At 40.1% G+C, this 13378-nt stretch overlaps 1 protein-coding gene across 2 annotated transcripts; it reads left to right on the top strand.

Moving 5' to 3' along the window:
• The first annotated feature begins 595 nt into the window (after positions 1 to 595).
• sf3b2 (splicing factor 3b, subunit 2) lies at positions 596 to 11058 on the top strand. 2 transcript variants are annotated; one of them, XM_040141519.1, is made up of 22 exons: positions 596 to 822; positions 1248 to 1294; positions 1657 to 1707; positions 2301 to 2531; positions 2892 to 2942; positions 3215 to 3311; positions 3635 to 3729; positions 4303 to 4411; positions 4563 to 4669; positions 5084 to 5302; positions 5459 to 5581; positions 5678 to 5758; positions 5915 to 6142; positions 6235 to 6384; positions 6591 to 6680; positions 7239 to 7346; positions 7616 to 7723; positions 8014 to 8156; positions 8723 to 8824; positions 9399 to 9498; positions 9620 to 9811; positions 10625 to 11058. In XM_040141519.1, exons 1-22 carry the CDS (start codon positions 693 to 695, stop codon positions 10694 to 10696), a joined length of 2634 nt encoding a protein of 877 aa, XP_039997453.1. In that variant the 5' UTR covers positions 596 to 692; the 3' UTR covers positions 10697 to 11058. The 2 variants fall into 2 exon arrangements, with proteins under 2 accessions (XP_039997453.1, XP_039997454.1); XM_040141520.1 differs by having other exon boundaries at positions 693 to 822; positions 4566 to 4669; positions 10625 to 10696.
• Positions 11059 to 13378: the final 2320 nt, after the last annotated feature.

The raw sequence follows: 13378 nt of genomic DNA, 5'->3' as shown, positions 1-13378 counted from the left end.
CGCTATGTGTTCTCATGTAGTCTGTGTGTTTACCAGCCAGCGGTGTGCAAAGTCGCCAGAGCCATCGCGGCCAGATGCAACAGCAAAAGGCTGCATACACATTAGTGCATCACTAATAATCACTTATTTTTGATTACATCTGCGTCTGGCTTCATAATAATTACATTTATTACATTTATTATTATTGCATTTACACAGCACATTTTGCTGATAATACTTTAAGTAACGTTTTGAATGCAGGACTTGTACTTAAGTATTTTTAAATTGTGGTATTGTAACTTTGACCTAACTAAAGGATCTGAATACACCCCCCACCTCTGACTTTTTTCATTTCCTACTTCTTATGTTGGATACCTAAAGATAGTTATATGTTATTCTTTTAAAGTTTTGTTGCAAGGTTTGTGCGTCGTTTTACAAACAGCTGGGTTACGTTAATTTTCGCAAAGCAGGGCTTAAACGTTTTTAAAGGTTCAAATAAGCAAGTTTTATCGCACAAAACCTTTAAAGAACATTTTAAGAACGATTTAACAAATGATATGTGCCAACACTGAAATCTAGAGGCGATAATCAGTAACTGCGTTTCTTCGCGTCCCAGCAGGCAGCGCGCGTTTCCCATCATGCTTCGCACCGGTCCCGTTCTTGCTCTCGTGTGTCTTCCGCCGCTGCCGTTGTTCCTTTGAGAGAAACTCAACATGGCCACAGACGGACCGCCGGGCACCGAATCCCTCCCGTCCGATTTAGGGAGTGCTATTGCGGCTTTGAACACATGGAGCAACCCAGAACTTCAGGCCAAGCTGGCGGAGCTGGGAGTGCCCACAATGGGTAAGAAAAAGACCGGTAAAGACGCGGAGGGCAGTGGAAGAAGCGCTGTGTTTGGCTAACAGTAGCTAGCCAGTTGCTAATGCTAGATAGTAAACGTAATATTTACGTTGCAATGAGCTAAAGCTAGGCCTCTTTACACTCTCTGATATACATATTTATAAAATCATCATGCAAATATGTTTTAACCAGTGCAACGTGTGTAAAGCAACATTACCTGCATGTATCTGGTCTTGTCGGTACTTAGCCCAATGGTTTAGCTGGCTTTAAGCTCTTTTTCAGGGTCACGTAAGCTCAGAGTTAACGTTAACCAACTTTTCTGTTGGTCTGTCTATTGTGAACACATCTTACATTCATGAACTAATTTCTGTGTTGTCTCATAATAAGTGCTGACATTTCTGTGATGATTTTTTTTCCCCTTTCTCTAGGTCCCAGAGAGGAGCTGATTGACAGACTGAAAGGCTACATGATGCAGGTAGATGTATACCCAGCATGCCTTTAGTATTACCCATGTAACAGAAATTGAAGTACCAACAAGACCCCCCCCACCACACACACACTCACACACACTACTGTCTATATATGTGAAGCAGCTTGGTATATCTGCTCTGCTCTTTTGATTTTTTTGAATTTCAGCTACACACAAGAGTATTATGAGTAAAGTAAGTAAGGTTCTGCAAGCAGTTTATTAGTTTAAGAAGTTTTTTTTTTTTTTTTTTTTTTTTTTTTTTATATAATTTCAATGAAACAATTATTCTCATTCCCCTCTCAATGTTGTGTTGTCTTGGGTTCCAAAGCCTCTGCTCATTTGTTTTGTATGTGTGTTTTTCTCTGCAGACTGGGATTCTCCTCAGCAAACCTAATGATGAAAAACCAATGGGCTCTCAGGTAAATGTTCTTATTATATCACAGTAAAAAAATGGTCCTCTATATCTACGCATACAGTGTGACTATGATTACATCACTGTGTAATCAGGGGTCTTTCCAGAATTTCTAGATACGATGGTGCTTAAGTTGAAAGTCATGATTATGTTACAATAGAATATAATGGCCAATCACCATAGTGTCATTTATAAGGAGAGCCTCAGTTTTTGTTTGTACATTTATGGCATATAGTTAATTTATGTCTTTTTTTTTTTTTTTTAAGACAATGGGATTACACTATTAGTCTGGATGTGGGGAATACAAGTGATGTAACTTTGGCATTTTGCATCTTGACTATATTTACCATATATAATCTACGACACATGAAATCTGTAAAAAATGGTTCTCTATGTTTAGTAATAAAAAAAAATAATATTTTTGGTGATATACAAATAATTATGCTGTTGTTGTTATACACAACCAGCCTAATTTCTTTCACAGCATAGTATGAAACTTTGGTCCACCACTGTTGAAGAAATATGAGTGCAAAGTAAAAAGAGTACCTCACCTCACATGCCCCATTCTCTTCACCGTCTCATGAATTTCTTCCTCCACAGATGCCAGGTATCCCTCCTATGCCCCCGATGCCTATGCCACCCTTGCCTCCTGGTATGGGCATGCTCCAGGCTATGAGCATGATGCCAGGAGGGCCCCCTCCTCCTCGCATACACATGGGCATAGAGCCCCCAGGTTTACCCCCTCCCGGCCTGTCACAGGATGATCAGCTGAAGATGGCTCAGCAGAGAGCAGCCATGTTGTTACAGCAGGAGGAGAGGGCCAAGCAGCAGGTGAGGGTGGCTGGACCACAAGTATACTGACTATATAATCCACTCAGCTCAGCTTTGCCTATAAAACACAAACATAACACTGACATGCAGTTAAGAAAAACAAAAAATAAGGACACATTTCGTCGCAGCAACAAGATATTATAGAAAAACTTTGGTTAGTAGAATCTAAATTACAGCAACAGCTGTCACACTTATGTATGACAGCTGCCCGATAAATGTTTCAGTCACTAAAGAGTGAAGCAATGAGGACTTATTGTTCTTTGACAAGAATGGAAGACTAAACGGAGAAATTGTGTTAAGTGAGGGTTTTTTTGTTTTTTCACAGAGCCGCTCAGTCATTAATGTTTGTATGTATTGCAGGGTGATTCCCGAGTCATGGATGAACAGGATCTTCTGGAGCAGCAGAAAAGGGTGAGAGGATGAAGATAGTCAATCTATCAGATAAAGTTACTTGATTATCAGATAAAAAGCTTTACTTCCAATTGAAAGTTTTTTTTTAAAAATGCTACAGAAATTAAAGTTGTCTATATTTCTCTTTTGTGTTTTGAATTTAATGCAGTTAAAAAGAAAACTTTCATAACAGCATCCTTTTCATTTTCTACCCCCCTCCCTTTTACATTTTTCATTCTTCTCTCCCACCTTGACTCTACTTATTTTCATGCCTGTCTCTCTCTGCGTATCAGGCTGCAGTGCTGCTGGAACAGGAGCGTCAGCAAGAGATGGCCAAGATGCAGCAGGGTCCGGGGCCCAGGGCCATGCCTCCTGTCAGCACAGTGAGAGGTATGTTGGGGTTTTATTTTTTGTTTTTTTTTGTTTGTTTGTTTTTTTTGTTAGTGAATTTCTGCTACACATTACCTCAACCATAGTCGGTTGTTTTTATATTACAGTATTATTTTGCCTAGGCCACAAAATTTAAAAAAACAAAAAACAAAAACAGTTCTGCATTCCAGAAAAATAGTCCCACAAGTGAGGTTAGTTTAACCTTTTGAAAGTTGGCAATCTCCATGGAAGTTTTACGACCGACTTTCATACCTCATTCTTGGTGTTAATGATCACACCCTAAATAAAAAATCTTGCACCACCTGCAAACTGTCTGTTTATAGGTATGGATCCTCGTGGGCCGCTGCCTCCTGGTGTGAGTATGATGCCGACACAGAAACAGAGAGTGCCACCTCCTCCAGGAGAGGACAGCAGAGAGGTGACAACTTTCCCCTTTTGTGTGTTTTTATGTGTTATAAGTTGGGGAGCATAATCGACCCATATAACTGACATCAATTTTTTTTTATAATGCTTCCTCTAAATATTTCAGTTGAGATTATATATTTTTTATTTTCCTCCAAATCAATTGTCCAATCACATAGACTGTTAAGATTTTACAGTTTTGCAACAGCCTTGTGCACGTTAGAGGAAGCAGAGTTTGTGCTTTTCTAGATAAAATAACACTGTTTTAACACTACAGTTGATTAAATGAAATCAACCCTTTTTTTCCACAAAATTAACCCTTCAAACAGTTTGTTCAGGTTCAAAGGATCTACCTTTTGCTCTTGACTGCTTGAATGTTGTGTCTAAACATGCACACATTTCTCTCAGTTTAGGCTGAACGAGAGATTGTCGGCTTCAAAATCCGGATTTTCTTAGCCATGTTTATTTGGCCATGGTTTCTCTGTTTCGGAGACTTAGATCTCTTATCAATTGACATTGGGAGTCTACCTTGTGATGTCAGTCACCTAATCACAATGTTTTGTTTTGGTTTTTTTTGCTTCCATTCCAGGCCTGGCAGAGCGAGGAAGTGAGCGTCAGTGGGCCAAAGATCCCCCAGGCTCTGGAAAAAATCCTCCAGCTGAAGGAGATCAGGCAGGAGCAGCTCACCGATCCCACAGGTCACTACAGCTATCTACTGAGTTTTCCCTGACTGCCAAATGAAGAAACAAAGAAAATGAAAATGAACACCAGCTCGGACAGTCAATGTTTTAAAGTCAAATTTGCTTTTTGGGGTCTGACTTGTCTCATTTTATCTTGTCTTCCTTTCAGAAGGGGAGGAAGATGATGATGAGGGAGCAGGGATGGACACGACCAACTCCTCTGCTCCAGTCATGTCTGAGACAGAAGACGATGATAGCCAAATGTCTAAGAAAGATGTAAGTCTTTCTAACCATTTTACAATTAATACTAGGTGCTTTTAAGGCATGGCATCAGGGATATGTATATACTTAACAAGGTACTCACCTCATTGCATTATGATAATTCAGAGGCAAATTCAGTGTTTCAGCACCTGAGAAATGTATCATTGGATATCTAAGTCATATCTCAGTCATAAATGAGAGCATATGTGCTGTTGTTGTGAAAGCCGAACCTAAACTGACTGCATATTTTGCAGGTCATCACCCAAAATAGGCTTTATGATTGTGCTGCCTGTGTTGTAATCCCAATATAAGCAAGTGCATAACACAAAGTAATGCATAAAACAACATTTTTTTTTTCATGTTCTTAATAAATATTTTTAAGTTATTTGAACTCTGAATTTTTAAGTAATGAACCAACCTTTTCCTCAGAAAAACCGCAGACGCAGGAACCGTAAGAAGAAGAGCAAGAAGAAGCGAGCACAGGAGAAGAAGGAGCAGGCGGAGCAAGGGCAGCAGAAGAAAGAGGGTGGCGACAAAGAGAAGGAAAAAGAGAAGGAACCAGAGGTGGAGATCGAGTACGTCACAGAGGAGCCAGAGATTTATGACCCCAACTACATCTTCTTCAAGAGGATCTTTGAGGCATTCAAGGTAAGAAACATGTTGTGACTGATACAGAAGAACACCTTAATTCCCCTTGTGCAGGAGGCAGTAATGATGGTTTAAGATTATTTTTTGTTGCTTATAGTGCATTTTTTCTCTTGCCTTGGTTTTGCTGTAATGCAGTTGTTTCCTTCTCTTTCCCAGCTGACAGATGATGTTAAGAAAGAAAAGGAGAAAGAGCCTGAGAAGGCAGAAAAGCAGGAGACAGCTGTGCTGCGGAAAAAGGGATTTGAGGAGGAGAAGAAAGACAGCGACGAAAGTGATGAGGTTTGAAACCTTCCATCTGTTAGGGAAACAGAACAGAGAGAACAAATACATGTTTTCTTTAAGTGTTAAATATTGTAAATATTTTTCCGTGTACAGGAAATCAGACAAGATGCGCCTAAACTGTCCAAGAAGAAGCTGAGGAGGATGAACAGGCTGACTGTGGCTGAACTCAAGCAGGTAAATTAAGATTCACGTTTCAGCTTTTTTTTAATAAATGTGATTTGTCCTTTGATCCGCCTCTCTTTGCAGTCTAAAAGGAAACGGATGATTTTCAAGAAAAATAAAGGGAAAAACCTTTCATCTAATCTCTCTTCCTGCCTCTTTTTCCTCCAGCTGGTGGCCCGCCCAGATGTAGTGGAGATGCATGATGTAACGGCCCAGGAGCCTAAGCTGCTTGTCCACTTAAAGGCCACAAGGAACACGGTGCCGGTGCCCCGCCACTGGTGCTTCAAAAGGAAGTATCTGCAGGGCAAGAGAGGTATAGAGAAGCCTCCGTTTGAGCTCCCAGAGTTCATCAAGAGAACAGGAATTCAGGAGATGAGGGAGGCGTTGCAGGAGAAGGTGGGTTTTGAAATTCACAGGGGCCCTTTTGTTGTTATATCTTCTGTAAAACAGTGCAATACAAACATAGCTTCTTCTTTGTTCGCTTTCAGGAGGATGCCAAAACCATGAAAACCAAAATGAGAGAGAAGGTTCGTCCCAAGATGGGAAAGATCGACATCGACTACCAGAAGCTCCACGACGCTTTCTTCAAATGGCAGATCAAACCTAAGCTCACTATCCACGGGGACCTTTACTATGAGGTACTAGTCCATCGAGAATTCAAGCATTTCTTACATCTATCCTGCTTTTAGAAAATCAACTTCATATCGGGGGGGGGGCTACGTAACATAATTGAAGTTGCGTCACCTGGGGTCAAAATGAATGGCGGTCCTGCTAAAAGCTATTTTGCATTTAAAGATCCACTAAATTATCTGCTTTGTATTTTTTTTTTTTTTTGTCTCTGCAGGGTAAAGAGTTTGAGACTCGTCTGAAAGAGAAGAAGCCAGGTGATCTGTCTGATGAGCTGCGTATCGCTCTGGGCATGCCAGTCGGACCTGTGAGTTCCATTAAAATTATAATTCCTTTTAATTTACTGAGCTAAAACACTGAAAAGCCACAACCATCAAGTTACAAAAGCTAGGAAATTAAATGTAATTTCTCTCAAAAAACGCACAAATATAAGCATATAAGCCTGTACATGTATATCTTTGATAGTACGGGGTTCCAGTTATTGCCATAAATATGCTCTGTGCTGTTTTCTTATTGTTACTGCGTTGTTAGCCCTGCTGTTGTGTAACTCTCCCTCTTATCGCTCTTCCTGTTACTGTTGTTAAATGTATGATTGTGCATGCTGTGAAAATGAATCTTCTCCTGTTAAAAACCAATTTTTTTCAACAACGTTTGAAAAAAGTTGAACAAATTTTTTTTTGAAGCTTCAGTAGCAGCTCAAGTGAATCCTCAGAGAAATAGTCCAGTCTTATACGAAGGATTCGAATAGAATATTTTTGACTTTACCACTGTTGGAAAAATCTCAAGGAGCTCCCCTTAATATTTCAAAGCATTTATTGAAAAAACAGTTCTGGTTAGTGAGCTCACGCTGTCTCTTCTTTCCCAGAATGCCCACAAGGTGCCTCCTCCCTGGCTTATTGCCATGCAGAGGTACGGCCCCCCTCCCTCCTACCCCAACCTCAAGATCCCCGGACTCAACTCCCCCATTCCAGAGGTAAGGGCACAGGGAACATGTCTAACTGATTTAAAGTTTTCTACTTGTACAAATAATACCCATTTAAATCATAATATTTAAGAAGTTGTTCCATTAACATTCTCGTGCAACTCTAAATGTCGAAAGGTTTATTATGCCAGTAATGATCATAAATCTAAGCCTTAACAGATTATATCAATGTACTTATGTTGATCCATTTCAGTATGTGTATTTTTTCTTGTTTCTTGAACTTGTGTTCCTCATCCTCCTCCTGTTCCTCTGCCTGTCAGAATTGTACATTTGGGTACCACGCTGGAGGCTGGGGGAAGCCGCCAGTAGATGAAATGGGCAAACCTCTTTACGGTGACGTGTTTGGGACCAATGCTGCAGACTTCCAGGTAACAAGACAACACACACACACACACACACACACACACAATATTTCAGGGTCCTTTAAGTTCTGTGCGTAAAGCACTCCCTATTCCTGGAAACGTTTTGGAAATTTACACATCATCACATTTCTTTCCTCAGCTGCGTCTCCACCTTTTAAGCTACAACTGAAAGAAATCCCTAACAACAAATTAATGTGCCAAAATAATAGCTTGAAAATTCCTTTCACTTAATGAGGTTTGCATACACCCTGATTCTTATGTGTTGAACTGAAAGATGAATGTGTCTGTGTGTTCAGGCCAAAGCGGAGGAGGAGGAGGTGGACCACACACCGTGGGGAGAGCTGGAGCCTTCAGACGAGGAGTCATCAGAGGAAGAGGAGGAGGAGGAGAGCGATGAGGAGAAACCTGACGAAACCGGGTTCTTCACACCAGCAGACAGGTACTTGACTGGCAAATTATAGTCAGAATAGAAAAATTTTGTTTGTTTTTGTTTTGTTTTAAGTTTCATATTTAGGCAAATAACATCAGTGGGCAAAATTTATCCAAAATAGAAAAATGTTTGATAAAATAAAGTCAAACTTAAGAACAGCCATGCTGCTAAACGTAGCTTTGCCTGTCACACTGTTCAAGGTGCTGAAAGGTTAAATGCCTTTTTTAACTTACATTCTCATCAATGCAGGGACACACACTAAAGATATTACCATAATTTACCATGTAATTACAAGATCAACTCGTCTGTGAACTTTGGGATTAAAGCACACTTTCTGATTAGTATTTAAACTGTGCAAGTTGGTTGAGTTGATGAGGTGTTTGTCTGGTTTTTGATGATCTCTTTGGTAACCCCCTCCCACCCATGTGTGTGTATCCATGGGTAGCCAGAAGTTTCAGATCATTGTCACAGTTCCGTAATATGTAGTGCTTAATATTGAAACAAAGATAAATTCATGGAGATAGACACGCATGGATAAATCCATTATTTACTGTATGTCATTTTGTTTGTTTCAGTGGACTGATCACCCCTGGAGGTTTCTCATCAGTACCCGCCGGCATGGAGACCCCAGAGCTGATTGAGTTGAGGAAGAAGAAGATCGAGGAGGCCATGGATGGGTGAGTGGTGCTCTGTGCTGTCACAGCCGTGATGCAGTTTTAATTTACCATTAACTCCAGCAGTAGCGCTCCTGATGTTTTGATGCACCACATGCTTGAAACAAAGGGAGCATCTGACATGTCATTTTCAGTTAATGGGTTCATTGAGAAAGCTTAGAATTTTTTTAATTAGAAAATTATGCAACATGTACAAAAAAGTTATATATACATATATACAAAATGTGCTATTTTGAAATTGATAAATGAATTACATATGATAAAACAGTCAGTGTATAATAGTTTATCTAAAAATATGAACTGTCACTATGATACAAATGTTTTTCCGCCGTCTTCAAACCAAATGTAAGTCTCCATAAGTGTTAAAGAATTAAATGCTATTTGTTCTGTATGCATCAAATAGAAAATCACTGTTGTATTATGAAATATTATTAATGTTGACAGGTATTTAATATGGTAAAAAAAAAAAACTTAAGTTTAAAATAAGTTAGAAACTAATATCAAAACTGGCAGTGACCAAGCTAAAAAACTCTACAACTTTTGTTTCCTTGGGTTGACCATGCTGTTGTCTTCACAGAAATGAGACACCACAGCTGTACACTGTGCTCCCTGAGAGACGTACTGGCCCCGTAGGAGCAGCAATGATGGCCTCGACACACATCTATGATATGTCAGGGGTAAGACAACTCTTTGTGAAGTTGAGATGAGATATGTTTGTGTATATACAGTCGAATGGGGGGAAAAAAAAACTCCTCCTCGCTCTTTCTTCCTTTTATTTTTCCACTCTGCTGTCTCCAGGCCATGGCAGGTCGTAAGGCAGGTGGAGGGCAGGAGTCACAGGGTGTAGAGGTGGCTCTGGCCCCAGAGGAGCTGGAGCTGGACCCCATGGCCATGACCCAAAAGTACGAGGAGCACGTCAGAGAGCAGCAGGCCCAGGTGGAGAAAGAGGACTTCAGTGACATGGTGGCAGAGCACGCAGCCAAACAGAAGGTACAGAGACTGAATCATTGTCATTGTTATTCTCCACCTTCATATGAATGTACTTTTTTCCTATTCTTGATTTCTGACTTGTAAAAAAAAAACCAAACCGCAGTAATTCAGTTTATACCCAGTCCTTGAAAGCGTTTATATTTGCTGTTCTCAAGTCAGGTTGGTATTTCTCTGGCAAACAAAGTTTGCCGGCTGCATCAGAAATTCGTCAGAAATCTATAAAAGTGGAACTACATAGTTACTGCAGAACTTATAATATGTTCAAAAAAAAGTTGTGGTCACACATCAGAACTGAACCACGTTGGACCAAAAAAGACAACAGTGAAATCAACAAAACATCCACTTTAAAACCAATGAAAGACCGGTTCTTACATTTCAGCAGTGTGGTTGTTGGAAGTAATTCAAATGTAAACTTAGTTGTGTAAAGTCCATTACAGCTTATGCAGTTAGTGCTTTATGATTCTATTATTTACATGATTTCCCTTATTTTTAAGTTTTACTGCATTAAGTTGTACTGTAATTCTTGGCTTTAAAAGAAAACATACAGCCTTCCCTTAAAGTCAGTAACAGATCACCAGCTGCATCATTAGACAACTGTTTGTCACATTTACGTCGCACATGACTGACAGATTAGGGCCTGCGTAGGAAAACACACGACTCTACGTGTGTTTTATTTATAAACTAAATGAAATTTGGTGTCTGGTACTGCATTGTATTTTCCAGTAATGTCAGTTTTCCCCTTGTGGTGACATTTGAATATTAATATCCTCTTCCCCCCCCCCGTCCCCTTTCTGCTTCATTGTCACCGTACAGCAAAAAAAGAGGAAGGCTCAGCCACAGGACACAAGAAGCGGCGCTAAGAAATACAAGGAGTTCAAGTTCTAGAGCAGAAACACCAAGACGAAGCACTGCGAGAGAATTAGCCACAACAGGAAATGAAAGAGGAAGGCCTGCACTCGGATTATAACTTCGGAGGATGCAGACTGCAGCACCAGTCACCTGTTACACCAGTAACAGTAAATACATGTTTTGTTCTTTTTTAAAAACTATAAATAGACGATGCTTTCATGATGCGTCTCATGTAATCCGTGTCAAATGGCAATGGTGAGGTTTATTTCCCCTGTTTTGGTTATTTTTTCACTGTAACCATGTTTTGTTTTATGTGGGCTTTTTTTTCAGTTTTTTGTAAATAAATGAAGTGATGACAAGAGTTCACAACTGTTCTGCCCCCAGATTTCCATTTTGTTTGATTCCAATTCATCAGTTTGTGGGGAGTTTTTTGTAAGTGTTCCCTTGCATTAGGGAATCGTGTGCCAGTGGTGAAATGCAGGGTGTTTGTCAAGTTTGAGTCAGTTGTTCCAGTCATAAGCTGAGTGACTATGGACCGAGAGGAGGAATAAGAAGCTCACTCTGCACCTTAGTTACTGCTACTACAAGCATAAGGACCCGAGGACACTGAAGTATGTCCTCTGTAGTAATTTTTGGAATAGTGGATTTTAATGCCATGAGGATGAGTTCACATTGTACAATTACGTGCCATAGTTGTAAAGCTGTTGTAAAGACTAGTTAAGTCGAGTCGGAAAAAAGACCACTTCAGACCAAGTCCAAATGAGGTTGTGTCCGGTCTGAGACCAAGTCCATATAAGCATGAGACTAGAATGAAAATGAAGCCAGATGGTCTTTGTCAAGACCAAAACAGTAGAGGCTGAGACAAGTCAGATATTGAAGAAACGTCTGGACTGGAGACCGAGACCAGACTCGATGTACTACAGCCCTATATTTTATGTTTTAGGGTTAATATGTTAATTCTTTGTCTAAACAGTTAAACTCTTAACATACTTACGAAAAAAAAGTATATACATTTTTAGCCATAATTACAAACCTGGCAGCGTAGAAAAGGCTGTGAAATGTTTGAGACATAAAGTAGGGAGATGAAATTTACAGAAATATAACTCAACAGTTAATTCAAATATGTTATACAAGTAAGTGACTTAACTAGACCGGAAACATTATAATGAAGCAATTTTTTTTCTGTTGTGTATTGAACTGAAAAATATGGAACAGCTGCAGAAGCAACAAGGCAAATAGACTTTACCTGGAAGCCCAAGTATTTGTTTTGTTTTGTTTGTTTATTTATACATATATTTATAGCCTAAACCTCACAAAGTATGTGTGGAAGGTCTTTATCAATAAGGCTCCTCCGAGTGAATTTTGTGAGGAAATGCTCCTTTCAAGACCAGGTTTGCTCTTGGAGCTCTTAAGCAGGCTGTTGGGCCTGTCTCCTTTCTCCCCAAAACCCGGCTGAGGAGAAGAGCAAGGCGGAGATGAGTGCTAGAAACATTGGAATTGTGAACACCACTGATTAAGGTCAGGGCTGTAGGCAGGGCAAAAAAAAAAAAAAAAAAAAGAGATTTGTGTATCAGAACTTAATATTTTCCTTCTTTCCCATTAATCATCTCACGACCCCTCGAATTTATCTGGTGACCCAGTATATAAAACTACATAACTGTAGTTCACGCTGATGCTTCGGTACTAATCCTCTAATGATGTCATATATAACAGTATATCAGTCAGAGGGACCAAACCGCTGCTTTCACTGTAATAATTTACCTACATTTTGTTGCTAATACTGATTTACCTTTACTTTTTTTTTTTTTTTTTTTCCCCCCCCTACTTTAGTTAAGTAAAAGATTTGAATTCTTCTTCCAACACTGCTTGTATCTACACAGACCCAAGAACTAGTCCAGGGTAAAGTAAAGTGCTGCACAATTTCTAAATTCCTGGCTATGGCCCTGGATATACATCTTAGAACAAATGTACACATTTTAAGTGAACTGTTGAACATATTACGATACTTATATATAAAAATGGAATATTTATTGTATTTATATTGAAAGACTGAGTTTATATTACAGGATCAACTGCCTCAGGTATTCACGGGATTGGTTGCTGTGGCAACGCTGAGGTCATCGCGGCGAGATGTCCGGGAAGCACCGCATGCCTGCGGGACGTGAGGGTTAATGCCTCGGGCTTTAGAGTAACGACTCGTTAATTCTCACAAACATGCAAACTGCTGGCTGTTGCTGTTGCTGTTGTTGTTGTGCTGCAGTCCACGTTTCCACGGCTGGAGGGCAGCAGAGAACTTGGTCACCTGACCGTCTGTGGGAACCGCGGTGACCTCAACGGCTACAGTAGCCTCATGCTGACAGGGTCCCCAGTGCACACACACACACACACGCCCACATTCGCAGGGCGCAGCAACCGGTTCAAATGAAAGGCTTTTACTTTTTTTTTTACTGATCGTTGCAGTAGGTATTTGTGTATTTCTTATTTATGAGGACAAAAGTCCAGTTTCCCAGTTGCACCTTTGCGAGTGTGAAAATTTGCCCCTGCCGGAGTAAATGACACGATCTCCTGGTATGTAAGCATGTCTTCACCTGTGAGCCTGAAATCTGTTCCAGATTAATCAATAGTTAAGATAATCATTAGTTACACTGGACAATACAGTGTAATTGCAACTTGCATAGATCCAGTTACGTGGGAAATATAACTGTGTTGCATAAGGGA

Source organism: Xiphias gladius, chromosome 12 (assembly GCF_016859285.1).
Source record: "Xiphias gladius isolate SHS-SW01 ecotype Sanya breed wild chromosome 12, ASM1685928v1, whole genome shotgun sequence".
NCBI classification, from domain to species: Eukaryota; Metazoa; Chordata; class Actinopteri; order Istiophoriformes; family Xiphiidae; genus Xiphias; species Xiphias gladius.
The sequence above is the reverse complement of the archived record's forward strand: the minus strand, read 5'-3'. Positions and strand labels throughout refer to the sequence as shown.

Excerpts from the sequence above, each read along its gene's own strand:
- sf3b2 (XM_040141519.1), top strand. The coding sequence starts at position 693 with ATGGCCACAGACGGACCGCCGGGCACCGAATCCCTCCCGTCCGATTTA. Across the intron at positions 5,582-5,677 it reads ACAGCGACGAAAGTGATGAG|GAAATCAGACAAGATGCGCC; the intron begins GTTTGAAACCTT and ends TTCCGTGTACAG. Across the intron at positions 8,157-8,722 it reads TTCTTCACACCAGCAGACAG|TGGACTGATCACCCCTGGAG; the intron begins GTACTTGACTGG and ends TGTTTGTTTCAG.